The sequence below is a fragment of the Strongylocentrotus purpuratus genome, unplaced genomic scaffold (assembly GCF_000002235.5).
Source record: "Strongylocentrotus purpuratus isolate Spur 01 unplaced genomic scaffold, Spur_5.0 spur5_scaffold_3, whole genome shotgun sequence".
NCBI classification, from domain to species: Eukaryota; Metazoa; Echinodermata; class Echinoidea; order Camarodonta; family Strongylocentrotidae; genus Strongylocentrotus; species Strongylocentrotus purpuratus.
The window spans coordinates 26,963,220-26,985,352 of NW_022145609.1; the positions used below are offsets into that span (position 1 = coordinate 26,963,220).

Below are 22,133 nucleotides of genomic sequence, written 5' to 3' on the forward strand. Positions count from 1 at the left end.
ACAAAAGAACAAGAACAAAGAGAGTCCATAGATCAATATGTGCCTGTTCTAGGAGGCTTAACAGAATCCTGCGAATTTGGGAGTCTCAGAGATGACTTAATCAGGGACAGAATTGTATAAGGCATAACGACCCTGCTGTAGGGTTTGGGAACTACCTGGCAAAGTTCTTGCCAAACCTATCAGCAGAATGCGAGCCACTCAGAAAACTGACATTCAAGGATGTTAAATGGTTTTGAGGCACTGACCAGGAGACAGCAAACACCAGAGTCAAGAAGTTTGTGACAGCAACACCAGTTCAACGCTACGTTGATGTCAACGAAGAAGTGACGATACAATGCGACGCAAGTGAAACAGGACGGGAGCAACATTGATGCAAGGTTCTCAACCAGTGGCCTTTGCATCTAGAGCGCTTACAGAGACAGCAACGAGGTATACTCAAATTGAAAAATAGTGTTTGGCGATAGTCTTTTTATGCGAACACTTCAACCAATACCTCTTCGGAAAAGACCAGATTACAGTTGAATCGGACCACAAACCTCTGCAGAGCATATTCCTTAAACCACTGCTAGCAGCACCAAAACGACTCCAACGAATGCAGCTAAGGCTACAGAAGTATAACCTATAGAGGTACAATACAAACAAGGCAAACTCATGTATATAGCAGACATGTTATCCAGATCAGCACTGCCACTGAAGAAAGTTGAAGATGTCTCTGCATACGAGATCTTCAAGGTGAAGCAGCAGAGGAAAATGATCTAAGAGATTGGAGAAATCAATCCGGCTGAAATGTTGAGGCTCATGGACAATCGTCTCCAGAAGATAAAGGAAATGACTCAGAAAGATGAAACACTCCAAGTACTCCACGAAATGATGATGAAAGGTTTGCCAGATGAAGTCCACCGCACTGCATGGTCATTGTTTTATGATGACTGTATTCTTAGTGGTCTATACATGAAAAACCTGAAAATCATTGTTTTACGTTCACAAAAATAATGACAATCTCCTTGTTCTCTCACCTTACAGCACCACCGGTCATCACACTTGGTCTGACAGATGAGGGTGCTATAGATGAAGGTGCAGCAACGTTCTACTGCAAGGCAACGGGCGACCCCGCCCCAACGTTCGAATGGTACAAGAACAATAAGAGGGTGCGCGGTATGCGTTACCTGATCATCGACACGGAGGGAGGGTCAGTGCTGAGGTTATCGCCCCTTCGGAATGACCGAGACAACGACCAGTCGGTGGTGTGTGAGGCAAGCAATGACGATGGGACAGCCACGACACGGGCAAGGCTTACTGTCACTCAAGGTAAGAGTCTGAATAGGGATTATAAACAGGTTTCATGACACATGTTCCGCTGACAATTCGTCCATGGTCAGGACCCTACACTAACTAACAGACATCATACCCGACCATATAACCCTACTATACACCTGGGGCCCCGTTGTGAAAGAGTTGTGATTGATTACAAATAATTTGCAGTTGATATCAATTGCAACTCTCTCCACTAATAAAGAGATAGGAGATGCCATTGATTTTAATTTCGAATTATTTGTAATTAATTGCAACTTTATTATAAGACCCGGCCCTGACGAGGAGCCTAATTATGTGCAATTTTTTTCGTAACTCTAAATCTTTTGACAAAATATAGGTCAGAGCATTTGTTGCTTGAGCACATGTTAGATCACCTATTGTCCACTATCTCAAGGAGATTGGAAGAAGAAAAAAATAATCAGACATTAATTGCTCCAGTGACTCTCTTACTCTAGGCTTTATTTTGTTCAAGTTGAGAGCTTTTGGGGTTTTATTATGGTGAGTAGGGTTAGGTTGGGTCCACGTTTTGCGTGTGGAATCTGTGTAGTGTTAGAAATTGACTGGCAAGCCAATCTTTAGGAGCACTTGTCTTAAAACAAAAGAGTTGTTTCCAGTGAAGCGGGTTCTTCGTTTCATTGAGCAACTTAGTGAAACAATTAATATGATACTGAGATAGAGAGGAAGTAAGATGGAAAACAAGTAGGGCCTATCAAGGAGTAAATAATAAATACCGCAAGGGACATCCGTTTATCTCTGTACATAACAGACCATACTTGTCTGCTACAGGGTATTTACATCTCTTCTTCTGCTTCTGGTCTCTATACCTTGACCCAAACTTTCAATCGACACTGAAAGTTGTGACTTGATCTCTAGAAAATATTTCAGTATGTTTCGTTTTGAACAAGGTATTGCTCTTCAAACCAAATTTGTATGGAGCATGGAGGAATGTTAGCTCCAACAGTGATATTTCAAGCATGATTTGGGGGTGTGTCCCGTATACTGCTGCTAAAACATTGGCTTGCAAACTCTTGGAGAACCCCTCTCTACCCATGAAAGCCAACTGAAAGAATTTGATTACTGTCAAACAAGAAATGTTTTGATCTTTGTGAGAGGTCTAGTCTGTGAAAGTATCGTGCTACAAAATAGTTGAATCACTCAGCACCACAAAAAAGGGGCTTCTCTAACAGTTCCATTAAGTTTTTATGTCACAAAAATGACTGATTTTGCAGAACATAACCTTGCAGACATGGAACAATCGCAATTCGAGTTTTATGGACAAATTTGAAATGGAAAGACATTTTTTTTAATGCTGCTTGTACTCAGCACTTTCACCGAAATGAGCATTTCATGAAAATTGCTTCTCCTCAATTGTGAAGTTTTTATGAATTTTGCATGGGTTATGACCCTACTCTAGCACTCCCAAGTGGTTTCAATGACTTGAACATTAACTTTGGTTATGAAATATGATTTGAATTGGGGAGGTCTTAAGTTCAAATCAAATTACAGATTTTCTTTTCTTTTCACAATTGAGGGGAAAGGGATTATTTTGGCAGGTTTTTTTTCTCTCACTTTAGGAAGGTAAAACCTTGAACATCTTCTTTTTTTGGAGGGGGGATGACAGCTCTGGGTCTTTTGGAGTTTACGACCGTGAATTATTCACCTCTTTCAATCTATTGACAATCCGAGAATGATGAATTTTTGTTTTTGTTGAGGAGGATCTAGGTCTGAGTGAAGAGTTGAAAGGCCATGGTGATCTACTGTTTAGTCTGGCCTATATTGTTTTTCGCCTGATGGCACTCCAAAGAAAATTGGCAAATGTTCAAAGACGTCCCTTGATGAAAGGGGCTCAAATGCAAAGCTGTTCTAAACAGGGACAAAATAGAAAAAGAAATGAAGGTATGGTTTTGTTAGCACTTGCTCGTGGTATATAGTTTAACTTGCATATCATGGACTGCTTCTTACCTATTTTCTTCAAAATTGAAAAAATTAAATATAACGAAGTATGTGTTCGTTAGCACTTGCTGTTAGTGTTTACTTTCACTTAGGTTTTATGAACTGCCTCATTCCTTTTTCCTTTCCACTTATTGTCCCTAGGTCTTAACCTTTATGTTCTGGTCTGTCTTGAAGAAGATTTCTTTTTGTTGATATTTATTCTAATGCTACATTACGTTGAACACTATCGGAACTTCTTTTGAAAAATCAAAGGCAATTTTTTAATAGTTCTGTGCATCACCTATAAAGAAATGTGTGAACATGACAACGAGGTTACATGATCCAAACATTATTTCTTTGGGATGTACAGTATAGGGTATTGAGATTACAAAATACTTGCGACCGTGTTGTTGAAACATGGCACTATTCGATACACATTTTAGTCTATTAAGTAATTTGGGAACATAAATGGATTTAAAAAAAGCATGGTTATGGCTGAAAATGATAGATAATGTGGCCTTCAGTGTGTACAACAAAGTTAATATCCATGACAGATGACGTGATAACCAAGAATACCTCACATTGGTTCTATACGCACCCAACCAACATGTCATGTGATATTAAACAGAATAAAAGAAGACAAATCTTCTGTAAATACAACCTCTACCCTCCTTCAGCTGTAGTCAAATCCCAAACGTTTGTTTAGTTAGCGGTCTATTCCATATCTCTTCATGCTACACTTAGTTATGGATGATTTACAGTCGTATCAGCGCATGACTGTGTTTGTTTTTTTATAAAAAGATCATGTATGAATTCATGATATTTACCCTCACATCACGTTCAGCCTTACACCCAATCCTAAAGAAAGTGCGGATTACCATATTTTTGGTGTACTTTTTCCTTGTTGGGCTGTTACCCCATCCCCCCCCCCCAAAAAAAAAAAAAAAAAAAAAACAAAAAAACACACACACACACACGCACGCAGTTTGCTCTTGTGGGCCATTGACATAGACAATGCACATCTTGTAAACAAGAATGACAAATTGATGCCATTTGAAGGCATATGAGACATACTCACAAATCAGATAGAATTCTCTCTGCACCTGAAGATATATATAACTCCCAAGCTAAGATTGAAAGGTCGGTATTCAAGGTAGTATATTATGATTTATGATATGATTCTTGAGCTCATATTTCATTTCAACAATCACTTGCTCATAACCAGGGAGATCTCCCTGCTCCAACTCTTCCCTAAATATTGTTCCGCTAGATTTTGCTCCTGGATGTTCTAGAGTTTTTTTAAATAAAAGACAGGTTATCCATTCTTGATTAGATTTGCAAATGAAATGAAATTTTTTAAAAATGAGAAGAACTGTTACATTATTGTGTACTGTAAAAAATGCAATTGCAAAAAATTCCTACTATGTGGTGCAATTTTTAAAAATCGGGTTCTCACATCCAGCCCTTCAAGTGGATCATGCTCAAAGTTAAACCCTCAATTTAACCAACCCTGCATTCGTTATGGTTAATTTGTTAATCCCCCAAGAATTGACTTCAATCATCAATGAATGCGACACTGTAGAGCTTTGGGATGTTTCCTTAAACAACCGAAACTCAAAACAGACTTATATTTTTAATAGTGGATGCGCACTTGAAAGTACCGATTCAGGGTTTAGAAGAAGAAAAAAAAGATAATACATGGCTAAATGCATGCATTCGTAAGTAAAGTCACCTCGATCAACTATTGCTTAAACACTTTGGGTCATGTCAATTAATGGCACGTATACTGCCAAGGCGAGTACAGTTTCTTAGCCTTTAAAATCAGTCATTTATTGAAGTTAAAATAATTTTGGTTAATCCACTTTCTATAGTAAACTATTATAGTAAACTATACCACAATCGCGTGATCTGTTCAAGGTTGTAAACCTGCATCCGATATCCTTCCGGGGGCTCTTCAATTGGTTACGATCATCATTCGTTATTATCTGCTGGTTCTTTTCACTTCTGAAGAGGCGATTCGTGTCCTCTCGAAAGCGTCCCGGAACTAGACCGTTGACCGTTGATAGTTGACCTTCTTTACGCGGCGTAGAAGGTCAACTAGGGATATGTCTACTAATTGGCGTAGCTATATGGGCTTCATATGGGACATTGCTCCCAAATCGAAAGGCAAATGGCAGGGAGGTGGGGGGGGGGGCAGAAAGAGGGAAAGAAAGCGTGGGGGAAAGGTAAATAAAGGATATAAAAGAGGATATGGCCCAACTCCTCTACGTGGTGGCCTCATCCACCTCCATGGGTATATAGGCCTACTTCATCTGAGCTCTTTGCCACGTAGAGAGATGACGCAAGATCGATGATGGAACTTTGGGCTTACCTGGGAACATCAGGAAAGACTGGGAAAAGAGAAAATTAGAGAGAGAGAGAGAGAGAGAGAGAGAGAATGAGAGAGAGAGAGACAGACAGACAGGCAGAGACAGACAGAGACAGAGAGACGGAAAATAAGCGAATAAGAGTAAGAGAGAGGCGGTGAGAGAGATAATTAAAACATTAGTACGAATGTACATGCCTAAGATAATTTGAAACATGACAAATTCAAGCTAGCTTTGCTTTTGGTTCATATTCGGTTCATGCATTTGTGCAATTTTGTTTGAAGGCTGTAATGACTTAATCAGGCTCTGTTTTATTTATTCTGTGCACGTATCATTGTTGACTTTGGAGCATATTTTAGTATAATTGGTGTCCTGATTGGATGTTATTGTAAATCCTGCAAGGATTATTATTCAATCTTTTGGGTAAATATGTATGTATGTGCATGGAAAGCATGAAGACACACCATACCATTCAAACGATTTATTCCAGAGGCAAGTAATAGTTTCATCAGCTCCATCGATCACCTCACAAGCATGGCCAAACATTGGTAATTTCATCATTACACGTACCCAAGCAACCTTAACTAGAGCGATGACAAACTGCTTTCTTTCTCAGCTCCGTTATCCCTCTCCCATCAGCAGAAGCCTGAGATAATATCACCAGTCTTCTCCCTGGGTCCCCAGACTCCAGAGAATCGTGCCATCGCATCATCTCCCAAATTTGATTTCTCCCTTCCGTTCTGGTCTCCTTCGATCCTTCTCCCTGGCGGCCGTTTTTGTTTGACGAGGACTGGAGGAAAATGAGGAGCCTTCTGTTGTCTCGCTCCCACTGTAGTGATTATTTGCTCAGGTTTTCACCTTGCCAGCTGGAGAGGGTGGAAGGAATATTATGGTTTCGGTAGAAGGTTTAAGTAGTGATGGTGTTGGTGATGATAATAATGTGGTTGGATGATGATGATGATGTTGTTCTTCTTCATGGTAGTTGTGTTAGTGATGGTGATGATGATGAGATGGAAGAGGATGAGAAGGAGAAGGAAAAGGAGGAGGAAGAAGAGCAGGATAATTATGATAATAATAATAATAATATTGGACTCTAAGCATTTTGGACTCTGTATTTTCTGTTAAATTGTGAGTATTTTGACACTCCTTATATGTTTCTGACTCTTGCTTCAGTCAAGTAAAACTAATAATGCCTCAAAACCATGAAATAGTGAAATTTGGACTCAATTATTACCATTTAGAGGATCAAAAGTGACGATAGTCCCTAACACACAACATTTTGTTTACAACCTGCTTTTCTGTATTTCCCAAACAAACTCAAAGTAACTTTACAAGCGCACGTATCGACCTTGCAAAGGTCCTCAAGGCGATGATGATGATGATAATGATGGTAAAGTAAGTCAAGAGTTTGAGGAATTCATAAGAGCTCATCTTCCATAGCCACAAACTCTGGCATGTTTACTTTAAAAACGCAATTAAAAAGGTCAGAGTGCACGTAATCCAAACAATATTTCTCCACATGATTTTTGTTCATCATCACTCCAGTCCTAGCAGGAGTAATATATTTCAAAGATATGTACAAAATCAATATATTTGTCACTTTTTGTCTGTCCATTTAAAAAATTGATTGACCATAGCTTTGTTTTTCTCCTCTCTTTCTCTCTACTTCATTTAATTTTCTGCAGCTGACAGTCGTCCAGCGGGCTATCCCGAGATCACGTCCAGTCCAAGACTTAGTGTGGTGGTGCAGGTAGACCGACCGGCGACCATCTTATGTGGAGCCACCGGCAACCCTGAGCCTGAGATCCTGTGGTTCAAGGAATTTGTACCCATCGAAACTAATGACAGGATCTCCATAACGGATTGTAAGTTGTAATGTGACCAATATTTAAGAATGAAAGCTTGATATAAATGTGGAGTTTAAGACAAAGTGATGCTAGCATGAGGTATATGTAGAAATATACAATTTTGACGATTTCAAAGATTTCCAGAGGTTAAGGAACACTTCCCCGATGCTTTTGTAATACTACGTTGGATGTTAGGACAACTAGACATCATGAAGTAACTTTCAGAACTCATGTTTGATTTTGCAGCAGGGCATTTCTTATATGCTTCTCTTTTTAATGAAAAGCTCTAAGTTTACGCCTTTTTATATCACCCCTAAATCCCTGTCTTTGCATGGCAAGTCATACGGTTTCATTGGCATGGTTTGAGTGCATGACATATTCATAATTCCTGCAAAGTTCTACAGAATTTGATGTTGGCTGCAAAATGGACATAGTATCTTTAAGGTTTTATAAGCCTTAATATTTTCCCTATAATTTCTTTATTCTAAAGCAACATAATTTATGGAATCGTATCTTCCTGTTTTGTTGTAGAGCAAGTATTATGTGAATCTTGAACAATCAATCAATGAAACTAATTTCATATTTTGTTGTTCCTCCTCTTTCTTTTGCCACTACCAGCGGGCCTTCAGTTTTCCAGAGCCCAGCTGTCTGACCAGGGTCACTATGAGTGTGCCGCGAAGAACTCCCTGGGAACACGCTACTCTTGGCTTGGTCAATTCTATGTCAGAGGTAAGTTCTGTCACTGGATGAATCTTTTCTTCTTTTCTTTTAATGACAAATTTTAGATATGAAAATATATAAGAATCAAGATACTGGATTGAATCATCCTCTTTCTGATATTTTAGAATACAGTTGGCACTTGTAAACAATGGAGATTTTTTATTTTGTGTGTCATTGAGTTACATTAAGAAGTGTCCTGTTGTCTTTGATACACTGTACTTATTACCATTCTTGTCCTACCCTCAGATCGTCGAGTGGAGCCTCGCTTTACCATCCTGCCTGAGAACCAGGAGGTGGTACCCGGAGGCAGTGTCAACCTGACCTGTGCTGCCTACGGCTACCCGATGCCTAGTGTACGGTGGATGAAAGCAGGTATGGACCTGGACGACTTGGACAATCTCCCCCTCGGGCGCAATGTCCTGAAGCTAGGGGACATATACGAGTCCGCCAACTACACCTGTGTGGCAACGAGCTTGCTGGGGACCATAGACACCTCGGCTAGAGTCACCGTGAGAAGTGAGTTGCTGGAACATTTTATTGCATGAATTACAGCTGAAGATCTTTATCTTCTTTTTTTATTTTATCTGAAATTATGAAACTTGAATATGAAAACTGAAGCAGTGTTATGTTCTGACGTATATAGGCCATTTGCACCCGGCTAGGGGATGCTACCCTTTGCGTTGACTTGAAAAAAGCACTAGTTTATATACAGCATCTAGGCTAGGAACATCCCAATTTACAGCCTACTGACTGCAAGCTGCTGAGGGGCTGTGTAATTTTTTCTTTCATCAATGAGAATGAATATGAATATGTTTGTACCATGTTATTGATAATTGTAATATCTATAAATAAAGTGTATGTACATGTATTGTAACTTTATTGATTTTGAAAGAAACCATTTCATTATCACCTTAACTTTCTAGACTAATGTTTTAACAATTGTTTTCAAATTAATTGATAAATTATTAAATAGTACCCTTTAAAGGAAAACAACAAATTTGTTGCCGATTTGAACTAAGTAAGTCTTGTTTGGATGCGAATATCAGTAATTGCACTATATTAACCCTGATAGAATAATAAAACATAAAGGAAATGGAGCCAGGAAATCAGACTGTGGCTTGTCCAAACTGCAGTTTCAGCTGATTTTGAGCTATCAATGGGCCTTGAATTTCCTGCCTTGAGTAATGGACTGACCCATCTTCTCTGTCAAACTGCCATTTGCTTTTATTTGTATCTGTCTATTGTCAACTCATGTTCTTGTTATTCATTCTATCCATCTTTTCTTTTCTGCTGCCTATATCATATAAAAAAAGTAAGAGAGAAAGAGAGAGTTGAATTAGTATTGAAGTGATACATATATTATGTGTATAGATAGAGAGACATGAAGAGGGAAAGAGAGATAGATAGATAGATAGAGACACAAAGAGAGAGAGAGAGAGAGAGAGAGAGAGAGATGGATGGGATGATCGAGAGAGAGAGAGAGAGAGAGAGAGAGATTTTGAAGATGGACAGCAAACATACACCTCTATGGGGAGAGAAAGTGTGATTTTGAGCGAGGAAAAGTGATATGTGAAAGGAGAAAGAGAGAGAGAGAGAGAGAGAGCAAAGAGGGAATAGAACATGTAAAGTACATAACTTTATAAGGCAATAGAGATTGAAAGACAAAGAGTGATATTTACGTACATGTGTCAAGGTTGATGTCAGGATATGCCAGCAATCCCAGATTAGTTTCACTTCTGTAAACAGGGGTCAATGTTCTTTTCAGGTTCACATTTTCAATTTATTTATTTTTAATCATTTGTATTCAGTCATATCCCAGCAGTGTGCAGATTTCCAGTGTATGTACAGTTTCATTTGACTAGTGTCAAAAGACTTAATTATTTCGTTCATGGAAGCTCCTTTTAGGAGATCTGCAGCAGATCTGTAGATCCCCTCTTGATCTTGTCAGAATCTTTATTCTTTATCTATTTATTCTATCTTTCTGTACATTTTTGTATATGGTCAGATTTTCCGCCCGATCACCATAAAATGTTCACCACTAATTCCCGTTGGTCAAAAATAGAAAAACCTCTCCCTCTCTGTGTGATCACTCAACCGTGAAATCAGCTAGGTTCCATTTTGTGAAATTGTATTATCAATCATATCTTCCTAACTCGCCATAAAAATGAACAAAATTTGGTACACATGTATTTCAGGTCAAGGGTCAATATCAACGTATATAAGTGTCTGCGTGTGCCTCGATCATCACGTGCAGGTCAAAATTATAAAACGCTCAAAATCACTTCATGGTCAATTTTTAGAGTACATTTCTGGCCATTTGGCGCATTTAAATTTTTGTTATTCGCATCCCCAAGCGTTTTTGTATGCAAATTATGTACAGAATATAGAAATACTCCTTTTTTCGCATGGATCAGATTTCTGATACTTATCTTAGCAACTTTACCAAATTTTAGTCCGTTATTAATTAAAATGATGTCATACATACGTGTTAAAGATAAAAAATCTATGCGCGCCTAAATTTGCCAAAATCTAAAAATAGTCGAAAATATGTTTGTTTTATAATTGATTAAAGTTCTTAATCAAGTCCATGAACTCCCAAATTTATTTTAATATTAGGATAGAATATGAGTTGTAGATAAGATTTCATGTCTCACATGACCGTATTTGTTATTGTGACGTAATCATATGGCCCTTCAAAGTCAGATATATAGATTTCAATTGATTACATTCTATTTGACTATGTTTTTTTAAAGATATTTTTTGATTTTCATTGGACCATATCGCCGTTATTCGTGGCCAATTTCCCCCCCCCCCCCAATTTTAGTATGTTGTAGCTGAGAGTATATTCTAGAAGACATATGACAATTATTTTTAAATTGGACGCCGAGAGCATACCGGTAATTACATTTTTCATAGAATGTGAAAGGAGAAATCCGCTATGTGGCAAGAACATCCAATGCCTGTACAAACTCTATGGCCAATTAATTATTTTTTAAAAAAATCCCATGAGAGATAGCTTCTAGATAAATTAGACTCATGCTAAATCCTTCTCTGGTTTATGAGTTATTGCATTCTAAATTTGGTGAACAAAGCATATTTGAAAATTCATTCATTTGAAAATTAATATAAAAAGTTATTTTGTCTTCATACTATAAAAATTAATAATAAAATGATTGCCGTGCCATATGTTATACTTGTATTGTGACTTTAACCTCTTGATATATTTCGAGATCATTGTTCTAACTTATAACTAGTCTACCTTTCTAATTTGACAATCTTTAACACATCTTTCTTAATTTCCAAGCTGTTAGACCGGAGCTCTCTGAAGCTGTCTGTAGCGAAAGCAACCCATGTCTGAACGGAGGTACCTGTGAGAACTACACTGTAAAAAAATAATAGTCGAAATAGCTCAATAAAATTGAGGAAAAGAATTGCCTAATTTTTATTAAGTAAATATTACCTACGGCATCTTAAGTAGAATTTACTTATTTTGCTGAATACATTTTTACTCAGTTAAATCGAGTTACATTAACGTAAATAATTTAAGTATTGTAATCATTTTAGATAATTAAAAAAAAGCTATGATAGGATTACATATTGCACGATTTGGTACCCATCTAATCTAACAAGTAACATCCACTAATCATTCATTACTTCTATTTAAGATTTAACCGTATATATATATATATATATATAATCTACCACCATCACAAACTATTACATACGCTTCAATTCGACACATAATGAAAGGCTCCAAATATATACTTGATCGTAGCATCTTAAAAGGAAAATTGGTTGACAATTTTCTGAAATATCAAGTTTTGATTTGTTTTGAACTGGGTAACAATTAAAAATTGTCTTGTCTTTGCTTAGCCATGTTAAATGAATTAGTAAATGTTTTAAAGTCCTTAAATTTTTATTCAACCACAAAAAAGAATTGTTTTATTCAAAAAAGAGTTTAATTTGGTCTTAATGGATATTCATAAATTATGTAAATATTTCTATTACGCACTGCATCGGTCCTTACTTTAAAAAGATAAGAATAATCAACATAAATTGTTTGAGTAATACGTATAATTTCTGATTTTGAGTTAAAATTACTAAATTAATACATGCTGAAATTACTTAAAGTTCTTATGTATTTGATTTTACTTAAATATTCCACGTATGTTCTACTAAATTGAAAGTTTGAGTTAGCAAGACTTAAATTTAGTGCGTAAGTGGCAAAACTAATGTTTTCAAGTAAATTCTACATGGAGAAAATACGTAAAAATTACCAATGAACAAATTCTTTTTACAGTGTATGCATGTACATGTGCTCACGGATTTAGTGGAGATCTGTGTAATTCAGGTATATAAATATCTATTGTAAAATTTATTAAGCGCTTTGGGGTTTCATCGTATTTGTAAAATAAGAGTTTGCTTCAAAAGAAAATAATATTTACTTAATAATAACAACTTAATGCCATGTTATCCTCATATTGTGACTTTAACCTCTTGATATGTTCAAAGACCATCAGGCTATAATTTTTATGTTAAAAAAAAAATCATTCATTTGAAAATTTATATAAAAAGTGCTGTACTGCATTTTTCGACGTCATGCTTTGTCTTTATAATGCATCATTATTTAGAGGATGCGCGTGTGTGACTGTGTGTGTTTGTTGGTTTAATTTGTTTGGGTTTTTACAGACGTGTATCGATCAGTTATGATTATTTACCTCTGGGACCTAACGTTACTATCTGAAAGACGTGACTCAGTTCCGAACCGGGGTCTGCCTGAGCTAGTTTGTAGGCGAAGACAGAGAACTGACCAAGTGAATGTGCTGCTAGACTATTTGTTAAAGAGTGGGTGTGTGCTGCCACCTTGACGTAAACAGTACGTTATAGGTACACATATGGTTTCAATACAACTTTACCAATACCCTAACGCCAGCAGAGGAAGAATCTGTTTAGATGTACAAAATGTCTTGTTTGACAATTACATTGTTAAATGTTGATTTAGTTAAGATTTGATGTAAATGTACTTGCACTTGCAAAATTTGGTGAATGCTTTTTTTCTTACTCGATAGAATTAAGTTTGATGTCAATCTATTGTAGCTGCATGGCCAAGGATGAAATGACACATCCCAGTTTTCTTGCTCACTGGATTTTGATAGGGCACTGCTTTTTTGGAAGAGGCATATCCAAATACATGCAATGAACACATCACCATCCACTGACATATTTGTTCTGTGTATCACAATGTTTCATTGTAATTAAATAAAGACAGTTGCTATACAAAATTTGTTTTGGTTTTTCTCATTTCTTCACTGTATTTTCTTTCTTTTACTTTCCTCATCCCCTTTTCATTATTCATTACTGCTCTTAAGTTCTATATATTTGCACTCTGTCCATTGATTTCTTCTGTATCCCTCAGTATTCTTATTAGGTGGTCTGTCTTCGACAGACTACCTATTGTTTTCGTCAGAATTTTCTTTCTTTATTTCTTTATTTTTATTTCTTCCACTTTTTTGTTCACAGGATAACTCAAGATCCGTCCGGTCAATTTCTTTCAATTTTGGCACAGTCATAGGTCATTGTCATGAGACGTGACAGTAACCTTTTCAAGGTCATCAAGTCTTCATGACGTCATCCAGGCGCCATTTTGTGTTTTTTTTGGAAAATCTCAAATGATCATAACTTCATAACTGAAAGTCATTTCTCATTCATATTTACCATGATCAAGGTCAATATCAGTCCGGTCAATTTCAGGTCAAAAAACGCGCGCATGCGCGTACGTCCGCGCGTCAGTGCGCGCGCAAATTTCAAAATGCTCCAAATCGCCTCAAATTCATTTTGGATACGTTTCAGGCCATTTTACGCATTTCATAAAAATCACGCAAAACACGCATTTTTGCGCGTTTTCGTTCGTAGCGGCCAAACGAAGAATAATTTTCTAGTACGTCTTTTTGACGAGGGTATTCCTTATCTTTTTCCGAATAATTTGATACCATGTTTAGCTTTTCATGACCATTATTGACGGAATTAGCGTCCGTTTAAAATACATGTCCGTACGCGCGTGATCTTGTAATACATAGCATATATGGGCAAAAACATGCCTATACAAAATCCATTATAGCTCTTTAGGAAGTCCACAAAACCCCCAATTTTTTCTCATATTTGGATAGAATATGAGTTGGAAATATGATTTTAGGTCTCATTTGGCCATTATATATATCGTGACATCATCATAATGGCCTTGGAACTCAAAAAACGAATTTGCATATTATGACGTCATCATATGTATGGCAAATTGATTGTATCTCTGTAAATATTGATTGATTTACTTCCAAACTTAGATATGTTGTAGCTGAGACAATTCTCTACAAGATCAGTGTCCATTGTTTTCCATTTTGATGACGTCATCATGGTGAAAATTTCAATTAAAGGCGACATGTCAGAATTTTCTTCATTTGCGTGTATTGTCTATGGAAGGTGAATTTCGTTCACATCGTGAATCTACATGGCCTTAATCTTTCAGCACTATCTCGCTTATTCGTGCTCTATTCTATCCCACATTTTTTGTATGTTATAGCTGAGACCATGGGCTACAAAAACGGTGTACTTTGTTTTTTGATCAGACGTTGGGATCATGTCGGAATTTTCGATTGAAAGTTGAAATTGCACATTTTCTAGAACTTTGAAGGATTTTCTTTATTATTATTAGGTGGTCTGTCTTCGACAGACTACCTATTGTTTTCGTCAGAATTTTCTTTCTTTATTTCTTTATTTTTATTTCTTCCACTTTTTTGTTCACAGGATAACTCAAGATCCGTCCGGTCAATTTCTTTCAATTTTGGCACAGTCATAGGTCATTGTCATGAGACGTGACAGTAACCTTTTCAAGGTCATCAAGTCTTCATGACGTCATCCAGGCGCCATTTTGTGTTTTTTTTGGAAAATCTCAAATGATCATAACTTCATAACTGAAAGTCATTTCTCATTCATATTTACCATGATCAAGGTCAATATCAGTCCGGTCAATTTCAGGTCAAAAAACGCGCGCATGCGCGTACGTCCGCGCGTCAGTGCGCGCGCAAATTTCAAAATGCTCCAAATCGCCTCAAATTCATTTTGGATACGTTTCAGGCCATTTTACGCATTTCATAAAAATCACGCAAAACACGCATTTTTGCGCGTTTTCGTTCGTAGCGGCCAAACGAAGAATAATTTTCTAGTACGTCTTTTTGACGAGGGTATTCCTTATCTTTTTCCGAATAATTTGATACCATGTTTAGCTTTTCATGACCATTATTGACGGAATTAGCGTCCGTTTAAAATACATGTCCGTACGCGCGTGATCTTGTAATACATAGCATATATGGGCAAAAACATGCCTATACAAAATCCATTATAGCTCTTTAGGAAGTCCACAAAACCCCCAATTTTTTCTCATATTTGGATAGAATATGAGTTGGAAATATGATTTTAGGTCTCATTTGGCCATTATATATATCGTGACATCATCATAATGGCCTTGGAACTCAAAAAACGAATTTGCATATTATGACGTCATCATATGTATGGCAAATTGATTGTATCTCTGTAAATATTGATTGATTTACTTCCAAACTTAGATATGTTGTAGCTGAGACAATTCTCTACAAGATCAGTGTCCATTGTTTTCCATTTTGATGACGTCATCATGGTGAAAATTTCAATTAAAGGCGACATGTCAGAATTTTCTTCATTTGCGTGTATTGTCTATGGAAGGTGAATTTCGTTCACATCGTGAATCTACATGGCCTTAATCTTTCAGCACTATCTCGCTTATTCGTGCTCTATTCTATCCCACATTTTTTGTATGTTATAGCTGAGACCATGGGCTACAAAAACGGTGTACTTTGTTTTTTGATCAGACGTTGGGATCATGTCGGAATTTTCGATTGAAAGTTGAAATTGCACATTTTCTAGAACTTTGAAGGATTTTCTTTATTATTATTAGGTGGTCTGTCTTCGACAGACTACCTATTGTTTTCGTCAGAATTTTCTTTCTTTATTTCTTTATTTTTATTTCTTCCACTTTTTTGTTCACAGGATAACTCAAGATCCGTCCGGTCAATTTCTTTCAATTTTGGCACAGTCATAGGTCATTGTCATGAGACGTGACAGTAACCTTTTCAAGGTCATCAAGTCTTCATGACGTCATCCAGGCGCCATTTTGTGTTTTTTTTGGAAAATCTCAAATGATCATAACTTCATAACTGAAAGTCATTTCTCATTCATATTTACCATGATCAAGGTCAATATCAGTCCGGTCAATTTCAGGTCAAAAAACGCGCGCGTGCGCGTACGTCCGCGCGTCAGTGCGCGCGCAAATTTCAAAATGCTCCAAATCGCCTCAAATTCATTTTGGATACGTTTCAGGCCATTTTACGCATTTCATAAAAATCACGCAAAACACGCATTTTTGCGCGTTTTCGTTCGTAGCGGCCAAACGAAGAATAATTTTCGAGTACGTCTTTTTGACGAGGGTATTCCTTATCTTTTTCCGAATAATTTGATACCATGTTTAGCTTTTCATGACCATTATTGACGGAATTAGCGTCCGTTTAAAATACATGTCCGTACGCGCGTGATCTTGTAATACATAGCATATATGGGCAAAAACATGCCTATACAAAATCCATTATAGCTCTTTAGGAAGTCCACAAACCCCCAATTTTTTCTCATATTTGGATAGAATATGAGTTGGAAATATGATTTTAGGTCTCATTTGGCCATTATATATATCGTGACATCATCATAATGGCCTTGGAACTCAAAAAACGAATTTGCATATTATGACGTCATCATATGTATGGCAAATTGATTGTATCTCTGTAAATATTGATTGATTTACTTCCAAACTTAGATATGTTGTAGCTGAGACAATTCTCTACAAGATCAGTGTCCATTGTTTTCCATTTTGATGACGTCATCATGGTGAAAATTTCAATTAAAGGCGACATGTCAGAATTTTCTTCATTTGCGTGTATTGTCTATGGAAGGTGAATTTCGTTCACATCGTGAATCTACATGGCCTTAATCTTTCAGCACTATCTCGCTTATTCGTGCTCTATTCTATCCCACATTTTTTGTATGTTATAGCTGAGACCATGGGCTACAAAAACGGTGTACTTTGTTTTTTGATCAGACGTTGGGATCATGTCGGAATTTTCGATTGAAAGTTGAAATTGCACATTTTCTAGAACTTTGAAGGATTTTCTTTATTATTATTAGGTGGTCTGTCTTCGACAGACTACCTATTGTTTTCGTCAGAATTTTCTTTCTTTATTTCTTTATTTTTATCAGGTGGGCTGTATCTAATACAGACCACCTTATATTTTTGTTAAAATCGCCTTTATTATCAGGTGGGCTGTATAACGTACAGACCACCTTATAATTTCGTTAGAATTGCCTTTATTTATTTATCAGGTGGGCTGTATATAATACAGACCACCTTATATTTTTGTTAAAATCGCCTTTATTATTTATTTATTTATTATTTATTTTTCTTATTTCGACCCACTTTTTTGTTAGCAAAATAACTTTGTAATGGCTCAATCAAATGCTTTGATATTTGGCACACATATGTATAGGCATATGGACAAAACACGGTAAGGTTTTCAACCTTGACCTTGACTGATGACGTCATCTAGGCGCCATTTTGTGAAATTTTCTGAAAATCAACTCATGATCATATCTTCATAACCAAAATTCATTTCTCATTCATATTTATCATGATCAAGGTCAATATCAGTCCGGTAAATTTCAGGTCAAAATACGCGCGCGTGCGCGTACGTCCGCGCGTCAGTGCGCGCGCAAAATTTCAAAATACTCAAAATCGTCTCAAAATTTGTTTGCATACGTTTCAGGTCATTTTAGGCATTTTATAAAAAATCGCGCGTACGAGCATGCGCGCGCGTTTTCGCGCGTAACACCATTACACAACATAGAATCGCCATTTGTTTTTCTTTCATGATATTTCTCATATTTTTTTGATGAATTTGATACTATGTTTATCTTTTTATGACCATTAACAACAAGATGAGCGTCAATTCAAGATAAATGTCCGTGCGCGCGAGCCCCTTTATTACATAGCATATATGGGCAAAAACATGCCTATACAAAATCCGTTATAGCTCTTTGGAATGAACCGTGACCTTCAATGTTTTTTCATATTTAGATAGACTATGAGTCGGAAATATGATTCCATGTCTCATTTGGCCATTTAGTGTATCGTGACAGCATCATAATGGCCTTGGAACTCAAAATACGAATTTGCATATAATGACGTCAGCATATTTATGTAACATTGATTGTATCTCTGTAAATATTGATCGATTTTCTTCCAAATTTCGATATGATGTAGCTGAGACAATTCTCTACAAGCTCAGTCAACACAATTTTTCATTTTGATGCTTCATCATAGTAAAAATTACGATTAAAGGGCACATATCAGAAATTTCTTACGTTGCGTGTAATGCCTATGGAAGGTGAATTTCGTTTACATCATTACATCAATGACATTGTTTTTTAGCAGTATCTTGCTTATTTTTGCTCTATTTTGTCTCAAATTTGAGTTGACCAGCCCACCTATACTTGTTCCAAACAAGTATTATGTCTAGTTTATTAAATATTTTTCTTATTTCTAACCACTTTTTTGTTAGCAAGATAACTTGAAAATGGCTCGATCAAATGCCTTGAAATTTGGCACACATATGTATAGGCATATGTACAAAGCACAATAACGTTTTCAACATTGACCTTCACTGATTACGTCATCTAGGCGCCATTTTGTAAAAAACAACTCATGATCATATCTTCATAACCAAAAGCTATTTCTCATTCATATTTATCATGATCGAGGTCAATATCCGTCCGGTCAATTTCAGGTCAAATACCGCGCACGTGCGCGTACGTCCGCGCGTCAATGCGCGCGCAAAATGTTAAAATGCTCAAAATCGTCTCAAAATCATTTTCCATACGTTTTAGGCCATTCTAAGCATTTTATTAAAAATCGCGCACGCACGCATGCGCGCGCGTTTTCGCGCGTCAAACTATTACACAACATAGAATCGCCATTTTTTTTCTTTCATAATATTGCACATATTTTTACAATTAAATTGATACCATGTATTCTCTTTATGACTATTAATAACGGAATGATCACCCGTTTAACATAAATTTCCGTGCGCGCGAGCTCTTGTAATACATATCATAAATGGGCAAAAAGATGCCTATACAAAATCCATTGTAGCTCTTTAGGATGCAAGGTGACCCCAATTTTTGTCTTCTTATTGTGATAGAATATGAATTGGAGATATGATTTCAAGTCTCATTTGACCCTTACTTTTCTCATGACGTCATCATAATGGCCTCCGAACTCATAATTTCAATTTGCATATTATGATGTCAGCATATTTTTCAAAAATTGATTGCATCTCTGTAAATATTGATCGATTTTCTTCCAAATTTCGATATGTTCTAGCTGAGACAATTCATTACAAATGTAGTTTACAACATTTTTCATTTTTGACAAAGGAATCATGGCGTATTTTTGCGATTAAAGGAGGCATGTCAATTTTTCACTTTTTGCGTGTATTCTCTATGGGACATGACTTTTTCTCAAAACTGGATTCTACATTCCCGTCTTTCGCGAGCAATATCTCCGTCGTTTTAGCTTCGTTTACGCTGAACTTTGAGTATGATGTAGCTGAGACAATTAGCTATCTCAAATGTGCCCTTTATTTTGTCTAAAATTTTAGTTGGACCAGCCCACCTATACTTGTTCTAAACAAGTATTACAAATCTAGTTTATTATCAGGTGGGCTGTATCTAATACAGACCACCTTATATTTTTGTTAAAATCGCCTTTATTATTTATTATCAGGTGGGCTGTATCTAATACAGACCACCTTATATTTTTGTTAAAATCGCCTTTATTATTTATTTATTTATCAGGTGGGCTGTATAACGTACAGACCACCTTATAATTTCGTTAGAATTGCCTTTATTTATTTATTTATTTATTATTTATTTTTCTTATTTCTAACCACTTTTTTGTTGGCAGGATAACTTGAAAATGGCTCAATCAAAAGCCTTGAAATTTAGCACACATATGTATAGGCATATGTACAAAGCACAATAACGTTTTCAACATTAAACATTACTGATGACGTCATCTAGGCGCCATTTTGTAAAATTTTACGAAAATGAACTTATGATCATATCTTCATAACCAAAAGTTATTTCTCATTCATATTTATCATGATCAAGGTCAATATCCGTCCGGTCAATTTCAGGTCAAAGAACGCGCGCGTGCGCGTACGTCCGCGCGTCAATGCGCGCGCAAAATTTTAAAATGCTCAAAATCGTCTCAAAATCATTTTGCATACGTTTGAGGCCATTTTAAGCATTTTATAAAAAATCGCGCACACGCACATGCGCGCGCGTTTTCGCGCGTAAAACTATTACACAACATAGAATCGCCATTTTTTTTTCTTCATAATATTCTACATATTTTTACAAACAAATAGATGCCATGGTTGTTTCTTTATGACTATTAAAAACGGAATGATCGACCGTTAAACAAAATTTCCGTGCGCGCGAGCTCTTGTAATACATAGCATATATGGGCAAAAACATGCCTATACAAAATACATTGTAGCTCTTTAGAATGCAAGGTGACGCCAATTTTTTTCATATTTTAATAGAGTATGATTCGGAGATATTTGTTCATGTCTCATTTGATCCTCAATTAACTCATGACGTCATCATAATGGCCTCCGAACTCAAAATTCCAATTTGCATATTATGACGTCAGCATATTTATAGAAAATTGATTGTATCTCTGTAAATATTGATCGATTTTCTTCCAAATTTTGATACGTTCTAGCTGAGACAATTTTCTACAGATGCAGTTCTAATTATTCTTTATTTTGACAAAGGCATCATGGCGTATTTTTGCGATTAAAGGAGGCATGTCAATTTTTCACATTTAGCGTGTATTCTCTATGGGACATGACTTTTTTTCAAAACTCGATTCTACATTCCCGTCTTTCGCGAGCAATATCTACGTCGTTTTAGCTTCGTTTACGCTGTACTTCGAGTTTGTTGTAGCTGAGACGATAAGATATCTCAAATGTGCCCTTCATTTTGTCTCAAATTTTAGTTGGACCAGCCCACCTATACTTGTTCCAAACAAGTATTACAAATCTAGTTTATTATTTATTTTTCTTATTTCGACCCACTTATTGTTAGCAAAATAACTTGAAAATGGCTAAATCAAATAACTTGAAATTTGGCACACATATGTATAGGCATATGGAGAAAACACGGTAAGGTTTTAAACCTTGACCTTGACTGATGACGTCATCTAGGCGCCATTTTGTGAAATTTTCTGAAAATTTACTCATGATCATATTTTCATAATGGTAAGTTATTTCTCATTCATATTTATCATGATCAAGGTCAATATCAGTCCGGTCAATTTCATGTCAAAAAACGCGCGCGTGCGCGTACGTCCACGCGTCAGTGCGCGCGCAAAAATTTCAAATGCTCAAAATCGTCTCAAATTTTTTTTGCATACGTTTCAGGTCATTTTAAGCATTTTATAAAAAATCGCGCGTACGAGCATGCGCGCGCGTTTTCGCGCGTAACAACATTACAAAACATAGAATCGCCTTTTTTTTTTCTTTCATGATATTTCTCATATTTTTTCGAGGAATTTGATACCATGTTTATCTCTTTATGACCATTAATAACAAGATGAGCGTCAATTCAAGATAAACGTCTGTGCGCGCGAGCTCTTTTAATACATAGCATATATGGGCAAAAACATGCCTATACAAAATCCATTATAGCTCTTTGGAATGAGCCGTGACCTTCAATTTGTTTTCATATTTAGATAGAGTATGAGTCGGAGAAATGA

At 36.4% G+C, this 22,133-nt stretch overlaps 1 protein-coding gene across 1 annotated transcript; it reads left to right on the forward strand.

Moving 5' to 3' along the window:
* The first annotated feature begins 1,157 nt into the window (after window positions 1–1,157).
* LOC577025 (receptor-type tyrosine-protein phosphatase S) lies at window positions 1,158–11,575 on the forward strand. Its single transcript, XM_030995859.1, has 5 exons — window positions 1,158–1,308; window positions 7,298–7,477; window positions 8,078–8,188; window positions 8,426–8,695; window positions 11,484–11,575. Exons 1-5 carry the CDS (start codon window positions 1,158–1,160, stop codon window positions 11,573–11,575), a joined length of 804 nt encoding a protein of 267 aa, XP_030851719.1.
* The last annotated feature ends 10,558 nt before the right edge of the window (window positions 11,576–22,133 follow it).

Coding starts and splice junctions, on each gene's coding strand:
- LOC577025 (XM_030995859.1), top strand. CDS start 1,158: ATGCGTTACCTGATCATCGACACGGAGGGAGGGTCAGTGCTGAGGTTA. Junction 7,478..8,077: donor CAGGATCTCCATAACGGATT/GTAAGTTGTAAT, acceptor TGCCACTACCAG/CGGGCCTTCAGTTTTCCAGA. Junction 8,696..11,483: donor GGCTAGAGTCACCGTGAGAA/GTGAGTTGCTGG, acceptor TTAATTTCCAAG/CTGTTAGACCGGAGCTCTCT.